General features: G+C 46.7%; 1 protein-coding gene across 45 annotated transcripts in view; it reads left to right on the top strand.

The window, feature by feature from the left end:
• The window catches only part of PTPRD (protein tyrosine phosphatase receptor type D), a 995,611-nt gene that overhangs the window by 962,031 nt on the left and 11,317 nt on the right, over positions 1–22,263 (top strand). For all 45 annotated transcript variants that reach the window (XM_045289116.1, XM_045289153.1, XM_045289139.1 and 42 more), the window contains 4 exons: positions 16,843–17,128; positions 17,545–17,723; positions 18,344–18,470; positions 20,685–20,810. In XM_045289116.1, coding sequence (XP_045145051.1) covers positions 16,843–17,128; positions 17,545–17,723; positions 18,344–18,470; positions 20,685–20,810 — 718 coding nt within the window. The remainder of the gene's footprint in view (positions 1–16,842; positions 17,129–17,544; positions 17,724–18,343; positions 18,471–20,684; positions 20,811–22,263) is intronic.

Below are 22,263 nucleotides of genomic sequence, written 5' to 3'. Positions count from 1 at the left end.
TGCAAAGAGTAGCACTTAGTGCCCTCTTGAGTGGAAAGACCCATAGAGGGTCCCTGGTGTTTGGGGACAAGTTCATTTGCCTGGAATGGGTTCCTGACTAAGGAACGTCTATCTCCTGCCCTCCATTTCCGGAGCAGACCGAGAACAAATTAAAGCAGCTCCCCCTCTTCGTCGCTGCACTGTGTGTGCTGAGATGATCGCCTCCGGTGAATCCAGCCCTCGGCTTACCCCTCTTTGGGGGGTTCCAGTCCACTAAGGAAGGCAGCTTGGGGTCCTCAAATTGGCCCAGACGCCACCAGCAAGGCTGCGGAGGCATTTGATGGAATGAACATTGCCAAGCTGTTCCCCCTCTCTCGGGGAGCGGCTTGATGGAGGCATCGCCCTGAAGAGCATCTTCCAGGGGGACAAACAGAAAACAAACAAAAGAAACCCTTCTCCGAAGTTGTCTTTCTCTTGCAGGAAAGTTAGAGAGCCGTTCTTCCTCACCAGTGATTGGCAGGGGAGGAACAGAATCAGTACATTCCCAGAAGCCCTCGGCCTGTGACAGCAGTAAAAGTGCTCGACGCTCACCGGAAGGTTGGGGGTTCGGACTCACCCAAACACTTCCGAAGACAGGTCTATTCCGCAGAAAGAGCAGCCATGGAAAGCTGTGGAGCTCCATGGGTTCTTCCTGATGTATGGGAGATGCCATGAATCAGAGCCAACACAGGAGCAACCAGGATGTCCTCCAAAGCTTGGCCATCCCAGAAAGCATTATTGCCCAGCAGAATGGCCCTAGGTTGTGCCGCAGTCCTGCTGATGTCGGTCCCAGTGGCCATCTCAACACTGATAGAAAAACTAACAGATCTGTTGTCCCTGAGTCTGTTCCAGCTCAAAGACACCTCACGTGCTACCAAGTAGACCTGCCTCGCTGGGATTTCTTGGTTGTGGTCTTTACAGACACCAATAGCTAGCTTTGCTTTCCCAGTTGTTGGATGTGTTTGAACTGCTAACCTTGAGGTTGATACCCAGACTCACCACCCACGACTGACTGCCCCTTGGTCCATTCTGACTCTCAGCCAACCTGCATCAGGTTTCCATGACTGGAAACGTTTAAGGGAATAGAGAGCCTCGTTGGTCTCCCTTGATACACCTGACTGGGTTGAACTGCTGACCTTGTGGTTAGCAGCCCAATGTTGATCCAACAGTGCCACCAGGGCACCTACTTGAGTGCAGACATTTTGCTCGACCCAGAGACCCTTTATATTATATAGTTGATATCAAAGAGTTAATTCTAGAACTTGTCCTTCAGTGATTAAATGTCCAGCTGGTGACTCAATTATAACAGTTTATTCGTTTCTTAAATAAAAGGTTAAATTTTCAGCTACCGACATTCATCATCTGTATATGTTCGTACTTATACGTATTTTCATATAATTATATGTAATACTGGAAACTATCTGTGCGGTGGTTCTTTTGACCTGTGTTGCCGTTAAAATCCATCACTTGAGCAGAGTGTTCAGTGAATCCTTTTAGGCACACGTATTTAGTGAATTGGCCCTGTGTTTCCTCCCTGCCTTTAGATGTAATGTACTCTAGACAAGGGAAAGGAAATCCGCTTGCTTGCAGCTGAGCCCGGCAAAAGAGCAATTAGGTTATATCAGAACAAACAGCTGTCAATAATGAGTGCTGAATGGAAAGCCCGAGCAAAGACAGGCATCCAGACATCTGTAGGAAATGTGAAAATATTTTTATAAGCTCACAGCTGAGGTCTGGACAGGAGTATCATAGGATTTTTCCAGTTGTACCTGCTCGATAATCGAAAATATGCCCAGACTGCACGTACAGTGAAACTGTACTTTTTGCATAAACCGGGCTACGTTGTGATTTAAAAAAAAAAAAAGTGGACCATTGGCCGCCTTTGAAAATGTGTACTTTGATTTTATGTACTCAGCATGACAACTTTCTGATCCAGGTGATTTGACTGTGCCTCCTGGTCGCAGAGGGAACCGTCAGTCATTCCGTTATCAGTGTATCACACCTCTCTGATCAGGGTGCTTTTGCTTGCTTTTCTATTGTTGTTGTTCCTGTCTTGGGGGAAGAACTCTGGTGTTGTCTTACATGGCATCTGTTTTACTTGCATCTGGGGTTGTTTTGTGCAACAACAAAAAAAGGCAAGATGGGCGATTGGCCTCTAGGCAGTGTTACAGGATGATTCCGGGCATTCACAAGTCTCTGGAGAGAATACAGTGTTTGGTCTTGTTGGGTTATTTTGTTTTATTTTGTATGTTTTGCTGTATATGAAATCCTGGATTGGGAAGTTGATTGGGGTAATGGGTTCCTAGGGGAATGGCAGGGGATGTTGGTGGGTAATATTAATGAGTCCATGGAAGAAGAAAGGTCCTAAACGTGAGTGTGGTGATGATTACACAGTACTTTTGAATATGATTCAATTACTGAAATATATGAGATATGAATTATATGTCAGGAAAACTGGTGAAAAATGGATAGAGAACAACAAATGCTGGCAAGGCTGTGGGGAAATTGGACCTCTTAGATAGTGCTGGTTGGTCTACAGAAGGATGCAGTCTCTGCAGAAAACGGTACCGTGCTTCCTTTCAAAGCTAGACGTGCAAACACCATAAGATGCAGCAATCCCATTTCTAGTCTGTCATTTTCTTTCTTGATGGCTGCTTCCGTGGGAATTGATTGTGGATCTGAATAAAATGAAACCCTTGACAACGTCAACCGAACAACAGGCCAACCTCACATCTTTAAAAGCAGCATCTGTAGTCTCCCTTCGTTAGGTCCTCCTGAGTCTGCTTCAGCCATGTGGACGGCCGAGGTGAATCTGACTCTCAGCAACCCTGCAGGACAAAGTCGAACTGTTCCATGGAGGTTCCAGGCCTGGAATCTTTATGGGAGCAGAATGCCTCATCTTTCCTCCCTGGAGTACCTGGTGATATTGAACCCCCGGCCTTTGGATTATTAGCTGAGCAAGTAACAAGTGCACCACCAAAGGCTCCTAACCTTATGGGTGACAGATCTGCACCATCTTTATGATCCTTATTATGTGAGAGCTCATGGGTATATATTGGGCATATACATCTAGACAAGAAAACTTCAAAAAGTTTGCGGAAAAATTCCATTATCTTTTCATTCCGTTTTCCCCATGATTTTTGAAGTCTCCTCATATGTATATGTTGTGGTTGCGAGGTGCTGTCGAGGCTGTTGCAACTCATAGTGACCCTGCACACAGCAGAAGGACACATTGCCAGGTCCCATGGCAGCCTCACAAGTGTTCTTAGTGTGAGTCCATCAGTGCAGCCACTGTCACTTCATCTTGCCCAGGGCCTTCCTCATTGTTGCTGCCCTTCTACTTCACCAAGCGTGAGGTCATTCTCCGGGAACTGGTCTCTCCTGACAATGTGGATGTATATATCTTCCTGCCTCAACTCAATGGTGGTACACAGGACAGAGTAGAACTGCCCCCAGATGTGTCCCGGACTGTTATTGTTTAAGGGAGTAGAAATCCCTGTATTCGAACTTCTGACCTTTAGAATCACAGCTAAACATACCACTATGCCACCAAGGCTTCTTCTGCATACACACACTCACACATATGCACTCGCACACGTGCATACCTAAGTAATAGCATATTGGCGTATTCTTTTGCTCTCATGTACTTCTCAAACCCCAGCCATGCCCATTGTCATCCCAAGGTCACAGCTCCGAGAGTGGCAGGGTTGGGGAGGGGGGACCCAGAGTTTTGTGAGTAGAGGGCACCTGTAGGCACTACTTCCCTCTTCCTGTCCTTGGCACAGCAGCCTAAGCTGGGAGACTCATGGACCGGTGTCCATCTGGGGAGCTCTGAGAAAAATGCCACTATTTTCAGTAAAACTCCTATTCCTGGGACCAGGGGCCTGGGAAACAGGAGATGTGGATACAGGCTTTATCTTACTCCTGTAAAAAGTGGCCCGAAAGTTGGAAGTGACAGTGACCATGACAGTTGGCTGCACTGATTCGTAGGTTCAGAGACTAGTCAGATCGGGTTCCTGAAGTCACCGACACAGTTCAGCAGGGTCAGCCATCAGTAAACTGAGGGACTGAGATTCTTGCTGTCTTACAAAGGCTTGTGGGAAAGCACAGGATTGTCTCTCAGGAGCCCCTGATGAAGCCAGCTGCTACGGATAGAGTTGATGCCCATCCAGTCATGGTGGCCCTGTGTGCAGGGGAGCAGATCTGTGCCCAAGAATTGTCAGTCTGTGTCACGATGTCTTTCTTTTGAGACGCCCTTAGGTGGAATGGGAGCCCGGGTGGTGTATTAGTTATGCATTGGGCTGCTCACCAAAAGGTCAGCAGTTTGAGACTACCGGTCACGCCATGGGCGAGAGAAGAGGCTATCTATTCCCCTAAAGAATGACTGCCTCAGAAACCCACAGGGGCAGATCTCCCTTAGTCTGTAGGGTCACTATGAGTCGGCAGCAACTTAGTGAGTATTTGGGGGGGGGGGGGTTGGAGTGAACCCCGACCCATCCAGCCAGTGAATGGTTAGTAGGAACCATCCAGGCACTCCACCCCCAGGTGACCCTGAAAACTAACCGGATGCCATCTAGCTGATTGCACCTTGTAGGCACAGGGTAGCCTGGGCTCCTTTGGGTTTCCAGGGCTGCGACTGAACTAAACAGTGCTGGAAGGAGGCAGCTCCTCCTCCAGCTGTATTTTGAGTGCCTTCCAACCCGAGGGCTGGCCTTGGCGCGCAGTGTCAGATCGGATTCTGCTGCTACTCGCAAGGTTATCCTGACGACACTTTGGAAGTGCCCTTTCTTCCTAGTCTCTCATCATCTGGAAGAGCGGCTGAAACCCACCCACCAACGGTGACCCTGCTGGAATTGGCACTGTGGGTGGCAGTGGCTAGCTTCATCGCAACACACACAGCCACCACAGTACAGCGCCCTCACAGATGGGTGGGGGGGCCTGGTTACTGATGGGCTCTTCTTTCAAAGTACAGATAATGTTCTCTCATTCTAAGCAGAGGTCATACTATGGACTAAACTAGTGTTTAGCATGAAGAAGTCAGTGCGTAAACAGTATAATAGCACCATCTACTCCAGGTGTCCTCAAACTATGGCCCGCGGGCCACATGCGGCCTGCGGAGGACATTTATCCGGCCCACTTGGTGTTTTTGCCCTGTTTTGTTTTTTTACTTCAAAATAAGATATGTGCAGTGTGCATAGGGATTTGTTCATAGGGTTTTTTTAAAACTATAGTCCAGCCCTCTGATGGGTCTGAGGGACAGTGAACTGGCCCCCTGTTTTAAAAGTGTGAGGTCCCCTGGTCTACTCCCTTAGCATCTTTTTGTGGACCTCTATGAAGGGTCAGTCAAATCTCAGTTACAGGGCCAGCTGAGACTGTTTCTGCCTTCGCCTGATGGGTTCCCCATTCATCTCAAGAATGGGGCCTATGGTGGCTTATTCAGGTGCTCTTGGTGGGAACATATTAGCCTTGTAATCTATCTGCAACCTCATATTTTAGGAATTATAGGGATGGCTTTGGGCAGATCCTGCTGAAACAGAGCCAAGACAGGCCATTTTGGAGGATTTTTTTTTTTTAATTTAGCTATTTGGGAAGAACAATCAGATGTGGCCAGTGTGCCTTTTGGGAGACTCCTCTGGTGGAGTGTCATCTGGAGAATCACCCTTGACCCCCGCTTCCCACCCCCCCACCAAATTCTAGACCCGGAGCCACATCAGGTCAAGAGCGCCACCCGCGTACGTGACACTGCTGACCATCAAGGATGTGCCCCCCACACACAGTTCTTTCTTAGCTACTCTCCAGAATTGCCAGGGTTCTCGGTTGTCTCGGCCTAGCCTTTGCTTGCTTCATCTGTCTCTTCGCCAAGCACGCTCCTCTCCTCAAGAGCTCCTGCCTCCCGCTTCTCCACTGCCAGTAGCATGTGATAGCAGGGCTGGGTCTATGCATTGTTTACAGCATATGTCATGGAAGTCATGTGTGGGCCAGGCATCTATCCGGTGTGGCAGTGGATGGTGGTCCCACCTTCATTCTCTGTTTCCCTGAGGACCTCTCTATCAGACCTCTATGTGAACAGCCTATATAGAGTGAACATTATTAATTTTTAATTATGAGTTTTCTGCTATTAACATGCATTTGTATATTTTTAATTTCTATTATTACATGATCATCTTGTCCCTGTTTTTAAAAAACGTCTTCAACTCAAGTGACTGTGCCCCCACCACCAGCGCCACCATTCCATTCTCTGCTCAGAGGTAACTATTATCATGGTTTCTATATCTTTCTAGATCACTCTTTGTGCAGGAACATGTGCACCTACAGAGATGCATAATCTTGCTGTGCGGAGGTTGTTTGTTTCTCTGTCTCAGTGATGCCATGAGTAGAACTGCCCCCTAGGGTTGCCAAGCAATCACTCCATACAGGAGCCACAGCCTGATCTTTCTTCCCCTGAGAGACTGCTGGGTTTGAACTGTTACCTGGAGGTTAGCAGCACAACATGGAACCTACTACACCATAAGGTGCTCCTTACAGAGCCTTATTTTCAACATTTAAAAGGACCTCATTCTTTTAAACTGCAGCAAAATAGTCCTAGTATTGACAAACCATGGATTCATTAACTAATGATCAAAATTGATATACCACTTCTTTTGCTATTTCAAATACTGTTTTGATGTAAGATTCTCTGGGTATATGTATAAATGTATCTGCTAATAGATTTCTGAAAATGCTGTGGCACAGAATATATGTATTTGATACTTTAATAAATACTTGGGACAATGCGAGGGGTACATCTGCCCTCCTTGACTACACAGTGGAGGAGAGTCTGATTTCACTCTGCTTCAAGGCCAACTGCTGCAATGCAAAGATGTCAGACTAGTCACCTTCCATCCTTCATGTCTCCCTTTCTGATGCCAGTGTCCCTCCCACAGAGCTCTACTTCTCTACTGGGCTCAATCACCCTGTACAGATCTCACAGACAATCCTCACAATTCTGGAGGTTTATTAGGGAAGCTAGCAAGTTACTACAAGCCAAGATCAGAACATTTAAGCATGCAGTCACTGGTCCCTAGCAGCGCCTTTCTTCAGCCAGGAGACATATTGTCTCTCTCTGGCCTTCCGCCTCTCCGCCCTGTGGTCTCTTGGCCTCTGAAGCAGGAAGCCTTCCTGTCGCCCGACATAACTGCTTCATAGTCTTGGCATGCCTCCTTTGCTCTGTCTCAGGGTCTGCATGCCACAGCCTCTGCTGTCGCCACCCTTTCCGGGGCAGATCTTGCCAGCACAGACAGTTCCTGGATTCTCTCTTGGCTCGTTTCTGAGATGGTTCTCTTGTACACAGAGGACTGGTGGAACTGACCAATGCTCACACTGGAGTCCTCTGCGTCTGAATTACATAGGTGCAGAGAACTGGATAAAAGAGCCATATGTAAGCAATTGCACTTCACCACAATACTGTAAGATTGATCTCCAAAACAACTCCGATATGTAAAAATATAGTCTATGCTCAATAAACTAGATGAAATGTATTGCAACATAGTGATGGTTTGTTCCAAAAGTTCATATATTTTAAAAGTTTACTTCATGCTAAAATCTAAAAGTGATTTTGGCAGATGAATATTTATCTTAAAGAAGCCCATATAACTGCTACAAGAATTCTAGATAAAGGGGAATCTAGAGCGAGCAACTTCTGTGTCAGTTGGTGTCTTACAGAGCAAAGGAGTCTGGCAACAGAGCGGGTTGCAAGTTGGGCGGCTAACCACAGTCAGCACTGCAAAGCCACTAGTCAGAATGGACGGAATGGCAGTGGGTCTGGTTCAGGGTGACCTTCTACAGCAGAGGTCCTCAACCTTCCTCCTGCCGCAACCCTTTCATACAGTTCCTCAGGTGGTGGGGACCCCCAACCCTAACATTATTTTCGTTGCTACTTCTTCGCTGTCATTTTGCTACTGTGATGTATCATCATGTAAATATCTGATAGGCAGGATGTATTTTCATTGTTACAAATTGAACATAATGAAAGTATCGTCATGAATCATGAAAACAATATGTAATTCTATATTGCAAAATATTTATTTTTAATGACAAATAAGTGAAATTTTGTCTTGAAGCATGGTGTAGCATGGGTAACAGTCTTCACGCGGGGTACTCGGGTACTCGTTTGTGGGTGTATCTGCACATGGGCGGAGCCGCCTGAAGATGGATAGAGGAGTGGCGTCTCAGTGCCAAGACCATCAGAAATATGTGTTTTCAATGGTCTTAAGTGACCCCTGTGAAAGGGTTGTTTGACCCCCAAAGGTTTCACGACCCCCAGGTTGAGAAACGCTGTTCTAGAAAAAGGTGCCCTGGTGGCGCTGTCAGATTGGCATGGGGCTGGTAGCCACAGTGTGGACGGTTCAAACCTACCAGTTACTCCTAGGGAGAAAGGTGAGGCTGTGGTCTCCTCCCATAGAGATTTGCACTCAGCAGATACAGGGTCCCCGTGAGTGAGAATCAGCTCCGTGGCAGTGGGGGCATCTTGGATGGAGAAGGAACTTTGGCGGTACAATATTGACCTGTTTGCTGCCCACTAGAAGGTTTCAAGTCCACCAGCCAACCTTTGTAGAAAAGACCCAATGATGTGTTCCCATAAAGCTTGCAGCCTAGGAAACCCTACAGGGCTGTTCTACCTTGGCCTGTACAGACCCTATGCTTCTGATTGGTAAAAAGGCAATAGAGCCTTGGAGGAAGGTACTAGGAATTCTCAATAGTGACAGTATATTCCATTAAAATATTTTCTTCTTTGAAGACTTAAAAACAGTTTTAAAATTGTAACTTTGTCACAGTCACATGGCGGCTTCCCAGGATGGTCGCCGGATTCATCGAACATCCTCCTCAGTGTCCTTGTCACGCTCCATTATCATGGACCTTCAGTTCATAAACGCCAGTCTGGGCCTAGCTGAACCAGAGCATCCTTCAAATTACAGGCTGATCTGTGTACGAGAGGCTCACAGTGGTTTGGGGTCCATATTTTATTACCTTCGTACCCAAGGAAATGATCCATGAACTCTCCTAATTATATTTTCTCTCTCTGCCTGGCCATAGAAGTATCAGTAAAGGGTCAACATGCCAACTCCTCCAGATTAATCAGAAAAGCCAACTTTCAAACACATTCCCCAGGATGCTTTTAGCACAAAAGAGTCCCCCTATGCCTCTTAATTTTTCTTTCTGCACATTACAATCATATCGCATCACGGGACATTAAGCATATTTCAACTCTCGGGACTAACTCAATCATGTTTTTGGAAATTGAAAACAAATGTCGTAACGGGATGAATGGTAATATTGAAGTAATAACAATTTCCTACTAGGCAGAGTTGTTTAATGGATTGCATAGTCTCTTGGCTTGTAAACACACTCTCACTCACTGAAATTGAGGTTGTGTGTGTGGTCCTGTCGTTTTTGGGATCTGTGATCATTGTCGTTTAAAAGGCTAAATGTCTGGCAAGAATTCCGTTTGCCGCAGAAATTACAGCACATAGGTAGAGTTCATTTGGGTTCTGGTTGATAATTGTCCCCCAGGGAAAATAATCTAATGTCTGCGTTTTAAGTTCATGGGCTAATCGCACCCAACACAGTGTGCGACTGGATTGAAAAGCGCTGTCCTCTTCCCTGTGTGCTGGAATTTTCTGCACCATAATAAATGTACTGGATCGCGCCGGCCTCGGCTTGGCGCTCAGAGCTGGAGACTCGTGTTGTTTAAAGATAGTTAGAAAAATCTGTCTCTGCGCTTGGCATCGACGCCAGCCGAAAACAGATAAGGGCGTTGTATCCGTTTTGCGGCTCTTATCGCGTGGCAGGTTGAAGGCTGTAGAGATGATGAAAACAAACAGCTCTAAATAGGCTTCCGTTGTTATCACTGCCCCAGGGAGCGAGTTTCTCAGGATCAAAGAAAAGCGCGTCTGCTTTGAGCGCTACAGTCCCTCATTGTGAGAGCGCGCTGGGCCGGGCCAGAAACAACCAGGAGGAGCGCGCTGGAGAAGGAAGTAAAATCCACACCGCCATGGGCACTCGGGCATTTGGGCCATGGGAGCTGGTGCACTTGGAATGGCTCTGAATTTTGAAGTTGAAATCTCTTAAGGGAAAAATGAAAAATCGCATCTGTGGTGTGTTATGTTGGAAGACCTGGGGTCAAACAGAAGTGGGGGTATTTCCGTCTCTGCAGTCTGAGACCATCCCTTTCCCAGGATAAACATTTATCCGAGGTTCGTTTCCATGCTGAAGGCTGTACAAAAGGTCCTTCCGCACGCCATGGATCGCAGAGAGCGTTTCATTTTTTCAAACCTGTATTGTGTGTGTCGATGTGTGGCTGAAGTGGACCACCTTCTGTTTCCCTGGCCTGGAAATTCTGGGAACTTGGCACACACAGTGGAGGCTGGGAAGCTGCTTCCTGTCCAGGAGTCCGTAGCCTCCCTCACAGGGATAGAGGTGGAGGTGGATAAGATGGGAGTCCATTCATTTTGCACGTGGCGGCATTCAAGTTCAGTCATAGACTTCTCACCTGACACTCAGGCAGCCTGGGCTCAATCCCTGGTCAGGACCCTTCGTGTGCAGCCAATGCCCTTCTGCCGGAGAAGGCTTGTACATTCATTGTTGTGATGCCGACAAGGGTTCAGTGGCGCGTCAGACAAAGACGGACTGAGAAGAAAGGGTTCGCAAGTGACTTTCCCCAAATCAGCCAAAGAAAATCCTCTGTGGATCACAGCAGACTGCTCCACAAGTGCCCCTGGGGGTGGTGCAGGGCAAGATCGAGTTATGTCCCATTGTGTACCGGTTGCCCTGAGCAGGAGGATGACTTGACAGTAGCTAATGTCAACAATAAGTCGGTAGAGAGCCCTGGTTCTGCTCCTGGGAAAAGGCAAAAGCAAGAAGCCCTCGTGTATACTCCCAGAGAATACCATCCATGGACATCTCATATGAAACCGTATTTGAAAACCTATGCCAGCCCCCTGAGAGAACCATCACAGGAGAGACAATTAAGGTGACTGGTTGTATATTTAATAGGAGTATTGAAATACAACCTCTGATAATAATCTCTTTGAAAATAATTAATACCAGACTAGTCCCAAGGAGTTAGGGATTCATTATGTCCCAGATAGCCAACTGGTCCCCATAATGCTATTCAGCTCCATTTCCCCCACTGCGCCCTTAACTATGTTACCTCACATTCCTGGGAGCTGCCAATCATGGCAACGTCCCACCAAAACTTATAAAACGTTGAGGGATTGTCTCTCATAGCGGCAGGTACTCTTCAGACCCAAACCCAAAGGTCAGGCTCACCAGGGGGTAGCCAAATGCAGGGTCCAGAACCAGAAGCCAAAAAATGCCCTAAAGTCACAGTGGGTCCTCTTGCTTCCACTAGGACTCGGTCAGGGACTAGAGGCCTGGCTTTCCAGGTGAGGTGATGAGTGAATGGAATTGCACGGCAACACCACGATATATCCAAGGAAAACAAAGGTGTGTCCTGGTTCGAATCTGGTGCTAAAGTAGGATCTTACAGATGTCATTAAAGGAACAGTGTGTGTGGCCCGATTCCCACTCTTACCTAAGGTCAGGTCTCTCATTTCATTCCTGTTTGAGAATGCCCTCCACAATGGCACGATAGCCAAAGGTGTATGAAGTTCAGAATTGTAGTAGGGAATTATGGCTAGAAGGGCTATATGAATTGACTGACTCCCAATCCCTGAAATAGAAAATACGCAAGTGCAGTATGCCCTCTTCGACTCACTGGCATCCAGTCCCCGGCTTTCTTTTAGTTCCTGAAATAAGCTGAGCTCTTTTTCAGCCTAGGACCTCCCTTTGGGGGAGTGTCTGTCTTCAAAAGGTTCCCTGGCCCCTTCTCACTCAGCTAACCTCTTTAGGTATCAAATTAAAGCTCACTCACAGATGCTCTGCCAGCATCTTCCGCCTTTCCACCACACAGAAATGATGGAAATTTGTCATTGCATGGTTATCCTGTAACTGCTTGTTTCACATCTAATTCCACCCCCACACCCAAAGAAATGCTAATCCCCCTGAGAAAAAGTTCTCCACGGCTGTCACATATGGTAGAAACTCAGGGACTATTTGAGAACCTCGGCCTACCACATCTTAGGGAAGAACATACAACAAATATGGATGAAGCAGGAAGTCATGGATGCCTTCCTGTGTCCTGGATGATAAGAATGGATGACTGGAATCATTAGTGTGTGCTGGCAAGTGTTTCACAGCAATTCATCTGAAAAGCAAACAAACACCAAACTGCAGTGTTTACCAATTTCCTTTGTGTAAATACTCCCACCGAGTAAATACTAATCTTTTAAGCAATAGACATGAGGTCACCGAATGTAAAACCGAGAAGGGGTGCATAGCAGCAATCCATCCTCCACTGTTTTTGTTGCAAGGGCATAGAAAATAGTAGAATACACTGCAATAATTAGGACGTGATGGCCCTGCGTATGCACTGCGTTATGTGCACTGCCATGATCTAAGTGTTAGTGGATACCATGTTATCCTAACGATGACTAACATGCGGGCCCCAGGAGCTGCAGCAGACTTGGATATTCTAACAGAGGATGCTATATTAGGTGGTCGTTGCTGATGGAAGTGGTAGAAAGCATTGTGAAGCAGGGGCAGGGCAGTGGAATGTGGCTATAAATTTTAGCATCTGAGCACCTGCTGTCCGATGCCCGCTCTGCCACTTCCCATTAGCTCTATGACTTGGGGGCAGGTCCCAAAACACTGAATCAGAGAAGGGGAAGGACGCTGGCATTTCCCGAATGCCCCAGGGCGCCGGGCTCAGTGGTGGGAGAGCTCTTCCTTGCCATCTCATTTAACATGCCAGGATCTGGGGAAGCAGAAAGTTCCTTAAATGGTGAGGCATTGGCTATTGGGAACGGGAGAAAGAGGAGCGAGTAGCTCAAGGGGGTGGATGAATGCCAGATTTTGAAAGCCAAATCTCAAAATGATCCGGTGGCGATTCTATCATCATTCCCCCCGGGTTACATCTCTTCCTCCTTGTTGTCAGCCGACTGTAAAGATGGAGTCAGTGCCTACAAGGAACTCTTCTTCCTCTGTTTGCCAAATATTTCGTATATTCAGTTAGGCCTCGGGAGGTACTAGCGATTGAGCCCCTCTCCACAATGAGCTAGGAGCCCTGGTGGCACCATGGTTGAGGGCTTGGCTGCTGAAAGACAGGGGAGTGGTTCAGAAACCCCACCCCCAGCAGCCTGCAGGAGAACGATGCAGCCATGATCCGAAAGAATTCACTCACTGCCCCCCAGTCAATTCCAACTGTTTAGGGAAGTAGAAAGCCTCATCTTTCTCCTGCGAAGCACCTGTTCTTTCAAACTGCTGACCTTGCTGTTAGCTGACTGACACGTAACCCGTGACACCACCAGGTCTCCTGGGGACGTTCTGAGTCATGTGGGGTCAAAGGCGCCACAAGAAAACCATGGAGTTGACATCATTATCACTGTCACAACTTAAGAAGAACAGGGACGAGGTTCAGTGACTTCCTAAGATCACACCGTCAATTGGCTTCGGGAAATTATGTTTCCAACCAGGGCTTTGAACTGTTGTAAGTGATTTTGATGGCCCTACAGAAACAAGGGCAGCATAAGTGTTGCATAGCAACCCATTCTCTTGCTCAAAGATGATGACCAGTCACACTGACACATCCTGAACATGGTACATGTGGCCAGCGTCTTTGAATAGTTCCAACTTGGGTCAAAATCCTACACCAAGAGATTTGGCCACTAGGCTATGCTGGGGTTCGTTGTCCAAGACTAAACCTGATCCATTTGAAATCTTATTCTTTTGCTTCAAATAAAGCGACGCAGACAATATGTAAGCCCCTAGTGTTCTTCATCCAGAGAAGGGGGAAATGTATAGAATGCACACAGGAGTGTGCATATAGAATATAGGAGATAAAAATGTATGCATCATCTGAGGACCAGCTTCTTCGGTGTCTTCCATTAAAAGAGAGAGAGAGAGAGAGAAAACAGCAAGATTGGGCAAGTTGATACTATTTCTCCTTTTGAATGGGGGAAAAATTACTTTGGCTTAAGTCATAGCCTCCTCTTTTATTCTCTCACCCGCACACACCCCCACCCGACACACACACGTTCTGATGTAGACTCTGGCAGGTATGTGATTCTTTTCCTCCTTCATTCTTTGTGGCATCACTCTCACAAAGAGGTTGGTATTGTTTGGAGCTGCAGTTATTCCTACTTGGTTTGCAAGATCCTGGGGTATCTTTCCGCCGCAATATAGAACGATGCATCATCCAGACATTTGAATGCTCCCTGATGCATATTTTGAGAAAATATCCCTGCCATTTTCTAGAATTGATGAGCAATGTGGGGCTCCCCTAGAAGACATGCAGTGTGGTTTCCGCTAGGAAGAATTGCATCGAGTTGCGTCCAATTAGAAGCAACACACAATTACAACGAAGACCATTTAGAGAAACAATTAACACAGGAGGGAACAATGAGAGCGACAGAGATGTTAGTCATTGTCCTGGAATCTGCCAAACATGGGGGCTGCTTCGCTTGCCCAGGTTAAGTCTGAGTTATTTTCATTCCAATGCAGTGGGGCTGTCAGGAGACTCAAGACACCAAGATAAATCAAAGTATTTTTCCATCTCCCTACTCCTTAACAAACACTACGCATGCTATCTTTATCGGTTGCCGGAATTCTTCCAACCCTTTGGGAACCGTAGAACTTCTGTAACCAACCAGAGTCTTGGTTCTGTTTACTCCTGCCTGGATGAGCATCTCATTATATTTGGCCTTCCATGCCAATCACTCATTTGTCACCACAAATGTGTTAACCAATTATTGCATGCTATTGAAGGGCACACAAAGATGACTCCACCCCCACCCCCACCCCAAAATTGAAATTCTTAGTTTCAAAAGCCCCCATACCAGACCCAGTGCCATTGAGTTGATTCTTGATTCAAAGCCACCTTGTGAGACACAGTAGACCTGCTCCCCAGGGTTCCCGGAGTTGTAAGTCTTTTTTATAGAATCAGACTGCCTCATCTTCATGCCACAGAGGGGCTGGTGGTCTCAAACCCCCAACTCTGCTTAACCCACTGCACCGCTGGCGCCCCCTTTCGCATTCCAGTAGCTGGCAATTGTTACCACCTGAAGAGTCTGCCCTCTTCCCACTTGTATTTGTGCATCTTGGACTTTGTTGCCCACACCCCTCTAGAAGTAATTAGCCTGGAGTCTGACCTCATTAACATAACAAAGAGAGCCTTCTTTCCATCCACAGGATTGCATCCACTGGTAGAGGGTTTAAGATTCTATCACATGGTTGGATCCAACCCGTTTTTTGTTGTCTGCCGCATTCCACTTGGCAAAGCGCTTCACTGTTCACTGCAGGAAGAGATGAGCAGAAGGAAGGACAGACAGATGAGCACATAGATAAGCACATGACAGAAAACTGTGCCCTGCCTCTAGTGAAGGAGGCCCTCTGTTGTTTGGCCTCTCAGGTGGTAATAGATACCTAGTCCCACTGATGGCATGTTTACCAGCCAGGTGAGCAGTCACTACCAGGAGGAGACAAGCACTTTGAATTGAACCATACTTGACACTGAATGGACTCAGCCAGAAGTGGTTGATAAATAGTGAGCACACGGGCTTATCTGGAGATTGAAAGGACCCAGATGTGTTATTTTCTTAGTATTCGTTCCAACACTCAAGGAAATTCCAATGTTTTAACCACCTGCCTGAGGAATCCAGTTCAGTAAATTAGATTGGCTCCTTGGGACTGCAGATGGGGTCCAGCCATTGTGCGCTCTTGGCTCCCCCACCTCCTCCTCTCCTTCCCATCCATTTCCACCAACTGGAAAATAGCCCTTAAGTCCCCAAGTAATGGGGTTTAAATAACGCCTCACTGCTTTCTCGGTAACAAAGATTGAGGCTTTGTGTTTCCCTCGCAGAAGACTTGAATTTCACCTGGAATTTTAAAACACATTCAACTCTAAAAGGAGAAGGAGTGAAAAAAAACCCAGAGAAGCCACCCACACTTTCTAGTGACGGGCTTTGTTTGAAGGATTTCTTTCCATTGGGAACACCCGGCATTATTTTTAGCAGGCAACAACATTTTAATATTTTAATGACACACTTCCCATTAGGTTGAGGTTAGAGCTTCCTTGCTGAGTTTCATAATAGGGAAGGTTTCAAGGTGAGCGATTTACACAATTTATTCTTTGGAAATCGAACTGAAGGAGATGAAATACATTAGCAAAACGCCCCGCCTGCTTAGCTGTTGACCTGTAATGTTTATAGACTTTCTCATTGTAAATCCACAAACGTGTCTGAGTGTTGTTTTGGGTTTTTCATATCGTCTTCACAAGCGACATCCATGCTGTATTGCCTGACCAAAGACCTTAGCGGATAATACCTGCATATTGGAAACCAAACTAATTTTATTTGCCGTTTTGTTTCTCGCCCCCTGGTCCTGGGGTCTTGATGATATTTTGACTTCAGCATGCTCCAGAAGCATTTCAAGAACTACTGGGACAGCATGACACCGTTCTTGGTAAACTAGAGGGTCACTCCCCAAAAGAGACCCTCATCTAGGTAGATTGGCACAGCGGCTACCGCAGTGGTCTCCCACATCGATGGGACAGAACCAGACAGAACTTCACTTCATTGACACGTAAAGTCTCTGTGAGTCACGGCAACTACTGCTGCACTGAAGGGCCACCACAATTAGCATGAATCAGAGTCATAAAAGGAGTATTTCTGTGGGCTGATTTCCTGGTTGGCTGAACTCTATTTCTCTTCTCTTCCGTTTCCCTTCTAGCGCGGGAGTTGGCCGGACCGGTTGTTTCATCGTAATAGATGCCATGCTAGAAAGAATAAAGCATGAAAAAACTGTAGATATTTATGGCCATGTAACTTTAATGAGAGCCCAGAGGAATTACATGGTTCAGACAGAAGACCAATACATCTTTATCCACGATGCACTGTTGGAAGCAGTGACTTGTGGAAATACCGAAGTGCCGGCAAGAAACTTGTATGCCTACATTCAGAAGCTGACACAGATAGAAACCGGAGAGAATGTCACGGGAATGGAGCTTGAATTCAAGGTATGGCATCGGCCCCAACTGCCTTCCTGGGGAGCAAGTCCCTCTGGGTTTGCTGTGACTTCCTCTGTACTTTTTGATCCTTGTGAAAGGCAGGGCCATAGTCTCTTGAACAAGGTGTTTGCCCATCAGGCTTATCCTTCCTTGTTCCTGCTGGTCCTCTTCACTTTCTAGCCACCCTTTTGGGGTCTCGGGTACCCAAATGAAAATGGAGAGATTGCATCCTGGCACATGATGCTTAACAATTCACTAGGCACCGGGGAGTCGTTCGGAAGAAGTGACAAGCAGAATGCTGTTGGAATAGCATTCAGTTAGAAGTCAACAATGCTGCCTGTCAGAAAGGAAAACTTGAGTGCCTGGCTTTGAAACCAAAGGCTGAAATTCTCTCTGTCTGCTTTTTCTCCTCTTCCATTCAACAGCGTCTAGCCAGCTCCAAAGCTCACACCTCAAGATTCATCAGTGCCAATCTCCCATGTAATAAATTCAAAAACCGCCTTGTTAATATTATGCCATATGAATCCACAAGGGTGTGCCTGCAGCCGATCCGCGGTGTGGAAGGATCCGATTACATCAACGCCAGCTTTATCGATGGATACAGGTAGGTGCTCAGCACCCCAAAGCTGTGATGTTCACGTGTGCCCTGGTTTGATAACCCAAGTGCGTTTCATCTCAGTTCACAGCCATTTTCTTTCCACATCGGTCGGCTTTGCATCTCTTGGGCACGCGCGGCGGGGTGTGTGTGTTGACTTGGGATAAGAGTAGGAAACTGTGCTCCCAGGAATTTTGAATCCAGCCTTGGACACTACTTTCAGAAGCCATTTGGCAGTGGGAGAAAAACTCAGAAACTTGTGCTGCAGGTTCCATGAGTGGAGAAGGTTATCTCAGAGTCGTTTGTGGAACGGGAAGCCACACAGCTAAGCGTTTCTTAAGTGATTTATGTGACACGTGAAGCTCAGCTACCAGCGTCTCCCTGAAATGCCATGATGGGCTTTGCATCACAACCGTAATGAAGCAGTTTCTTCTGCAAAGCCCCCCCCACCCCCAAAATGTTGTAAATGCTATGGCTTGATCAACAATCTAAGGGGGATTGACTTGCAATTGGATGAATACTATATTGAAATATATATTGTGTCATTGGGTTGAAGTTTACGTCACAAGCATGAGCCTCTGCATGGTCTCTGAGTGTCTTTCCGTGCTCTCTGCCCTCTCTGTAACTAGACAACAGAAAGCCTACATTGCAACCCAGGGGCCTTTGGCTGAGACCACGGAGGACTTCTGGCGGATGCTGTGGGAACACAACTCCACCATTGTCGTGATGCTCACCAAGTTGCGCGAAATGGGCAGAGTAAGTGTGTGGGCCCTTTGAAGTGTGTTTGCTCGCCAGGCTTCCTTCCCTTGGAGCTGTGGAGATTGCACCGCACGAGCCAACTGCCAGCATCATCTCCTCACAGTACAGGATATTTGGGGCAGAACCCCGGCCGTTGCGCTTTGTGGATTTCTAACTTTTAAATCCACATTGTGTGTGTCGTTTAGTCATTGATTTTGTTGTTAATGGTGTTGTAATACATACGTCACAATGTGTGTGTGTATGGATTGTGATAGGAGCTGAAAGAGTGCCCAGTAAAATGATTTTTTAAAAATCTGAACCATACACCAATTCAAGTTTCTACATGTACACTTCAGGGACCTGGATTACATTCTTCAAGTTGCACACCCATTCTCACCCAACACGTTCCAAATTACTCTTCCCTGTTATTGTCTAAACTCAAGGTTCATGCATATGAACTCAAACGTATTGCATATATTCAGTGTCCCCTAATCTTATCTAACCTTTCGCGATCGTGTTGTCAGTGTGATCCCATGTACTTGGGTTCTTCAAAAGATCACAGCGGCCAAGGCAGACGTTCTTTATTTGTTGTACATTAAGCTACATTAGTCTTTGGGTGTACAGGCTTCAGGGAATATTTTGGGTTGAAGATTTAAAGATTACCTCAGGGCAGAACTTTGGGGGATTCTTTTAACTTCAATGGTTCTGAGAAAGTGTGGATTTTATGTAAGTTTCCAATTTAGTTCCACATTTCTCCCCCCTTTTGATCAGGATTTTTCTGGAGACCCTTTGATCAAGACTTTCAGTAATAGTAGTGAGACACCATCCATACTGGGCTCTTGACAACAGAGGTGGTCGTCTGTGGAGGTGATTACACATTCATTCCATGCTCAACGCACCATTTAGAATATTTTAAAGACCAACTACTTTGTTTTCATTGAAGCACAATCTTTGAGACAAAGAAATAGGCAGGCGCCCGCATTTGACACACGTTCTAACCTTCAGTGTGTCCTTCCTCCTTTTACTGTGGTCCATATGATGAACAAAGGCCTCCTCCTTCTCTGTGTAAAGGAACTTCCTTTCATTCCCAGGGCAAATTCTTCCTCACCCACCTTGCTCACCCATTTGGATGAAGGGGTTGAAAATTGCCTAATGTTTCTAAAGACATAATCTGACTGTATTCAGATTCATTTTTTAAAAAACAATTATTCTGAAAATAGACAGGAAATAGGATAGCTTCACCTAAAGGCGTCTCTTTGGATTAAATCGTGGTAGCATGTTTCCACCTGTGCCTGAAGTGTTTGAGCTCTCTGTTCTTCACATAAATGAAGTTCTAAAGATGGAATCAAATCAAAACCTGGCTTTCAGACCCCACAGAGAGAGCAAGAGGAATCCCAGACTAAGACACTAGCTAGCTCTTCTGATTGGGTTGTTGACTTCCTGTGGGGTTTAGGCAACTCCCAGAAACTGCCTGGGGGCCAGTCTGAGCCATTGAATGAGGCTGGACCAGATCAGAGAAGATGTTTCTCTGTATGTTCACCCTTGATGATTCTCTTTGCTCCATACCACAGTGGCCTAAGTTTAGTGTGACAGTCACTGCCTGACTGATAGGACCAGCCATGTGTATAAAGATTGATGTAATTGGATCACTTACAGGTGTACGGCCACATACCCTCTAAAAGAATTCATTTAAACTGATCTGTATGAAGTACCTACGGTGTACCAGCTGAAGTCCCTGGGCGGTGTCAATGGTAAAACCCTGATTTACTAACCACTAGATGGAAGGTCCAAGACCACAACCACAGATTAGCCAGGCTGGCACCCTGTTCCCCCAAACCAGCTGGTGGAAACCCTATGGGGCACAATCCTCTTCCACATACGAGGTCACCATCGATCAGAAGTGGCGTTAAGGCAGTGAGTTGGCATGAATGGTAACCACTGCACTCCTCCATACCACGGGCAACTATTGCAGTAGATGGTTTCCCTGTTCTCGGGGAGCTGGCCGTCTGGGAGAGAAATGAGTCACAGTTAATTGAAATTGGCTTGATTTTTTAAATGTTCTTATTGCGAAGAGGAAAATGGATGGCTGTTGATATTCCACGGGGTGTAGGCAAGTCACTGGAACTGCCTGGGCTCTGTTCTCCTCAGCCAAAAGAATCAGTCAACTGAAGGATGATTCATCGAGCTCACTGACACTTTGTCCAGTTTCACATGCATCTTTTCTCCTTTTAGGAAAAATGCCACCAGTACTGGCCAGCCGAACGATCCGCCAGATACCAGTACTTTGTTGTAGACCCAATGGCTGAGTACAACATGCCCCAGTATATCCTAAGGGAATTCAAGGTCACGGATGCCAGGGTAAGTTGGTGCTGTCTTAAGCATTCTGAGGCATTTGCTGAAAGGTAGCCCACAATGCACCCCTGGGAGAAACATTAGCCAAATGACCATACTCCCATAGAGAAATGAAGCCAGCCATCCTAAGGGACGCTTCTTTGTCTTCTTATTTCAATAGGAGAGTAACTTTCCCTCTGTCTGGCAAACAGGTCCTCCCAAGCCCAGGGCTGGCTTCCATTCACGCTTAACATCTGGCAGCCTCACTCTGGGGATGCTCTTGGGGAGCGTTTGTGCTGGGAAGCATTGCCTGATTGGTTGGCTTTGCCCGTGGCTCACCTTCTCGGCTCATCCTCTTGGAGCGTTTGTGAGGTTGTCATTCCCTGGGGCTGCAAATATGTTGTTGTTGTGCAGAGCCCTTCAGGTCATGGGGGCTGGAAGGTTAATTCAGTATGATTTTTAAAAGTGCCGAGCAAATGGCATTCTTTAGAAGCATCTGACAAGCCGTGCACATTCTAATTTGATTCCTGGCCTGGTTTATTCCTCAGTGCGCTAATGGGTCTGTCCACGAGAGCTGTGCACCCACGACCCTTGTTGGCTAATTTTCATTCTGCATTTCTTATCTCCATCGCTGAGTCCAAGGTTCAGCCCTGATGTAAGAGGCTCAATGCATAAACTTTAATATTCTTGCCTTTGGCTACTCCCACGCCGCGATTATAAACACCTCTTAGAGGAGCGCCGGGTCAGTCCAAAGCCGCCTTTGTTTTTGTATGTGTCACAATGGGTGGGTTGAGAAAAACTAGAGGGTAGAGCTCTTGACTAGATCCTTGGTTTTTCCAGGAAAGCAGGTGTATTAGTCTAGGTACTTTGGAGAAACAAATCCACAGTGACTCATGTATAAGAGAGTTTTATGTAAAGAAAAGGTGCATCATGAAAACATCCCAACCCAATGCTGCCCAAGCCCACAAGTCCAATATTAACCCATTAACCCAACACCAGTCCACAAAGTCCTCCACCTCACAAAACAGAGGCAATGATGCTGACTGCAGGAGGAAAGCTGAGTCAGTGAACGAACAAGCATCTCAGCACTAGCAGGGGTCTCCACATGGCTGCTCCAGCACCCAGGGCTGCATCGGGATAGGTCCATGTGGCTTCTCCTTGGGGATGTCTTGTAGGAAGTCAATCTTGCAAGCTGAAGCAGGGAACTGCTAAGGCAGCTGCATCCTGGTGCAACCATCACAAAACAAGAGACCCGAGAACTAGAAAGGCGAGGCTTCACCACCCATTTATCCCCCCGCCTTTCAACCAGACCCACATGTGTTTATCGGCCAGGCTGGTACAATTAACTAACTCAGCAGGTTTCCTCAAGCAAAACCCATGCTTGGAGCCTGATTTCCCATCCCCAAAGTCTGGCCCAGGCCAGTGACCTAATGTGAAAGAGAAGTTGGTTACCTTTCTGCCTGGTCCAGGGGACAGGCTA

The sequence above is a fragment of the Echinops telfairi genome, unplaced genomic scaffold (assembly GCF_000313985.2).
Source record: "Echinops telfairi isolate 266 unplaced genomic scaffold, ASM31398v2 ScPeMD7_25;HRSCAF=90, whole genome shotgun sequence".
NCBI classification, from domain to species: domain Eukaryota; kingdom Metazoa; phylum Chordata; class Mammalia; order Afrosoricida; family Tenrecidae; genus Echinops; species Echinops telfairi.
This window is presented reverse-complemented; position numbering and strand designations above follow the sequence as displayed.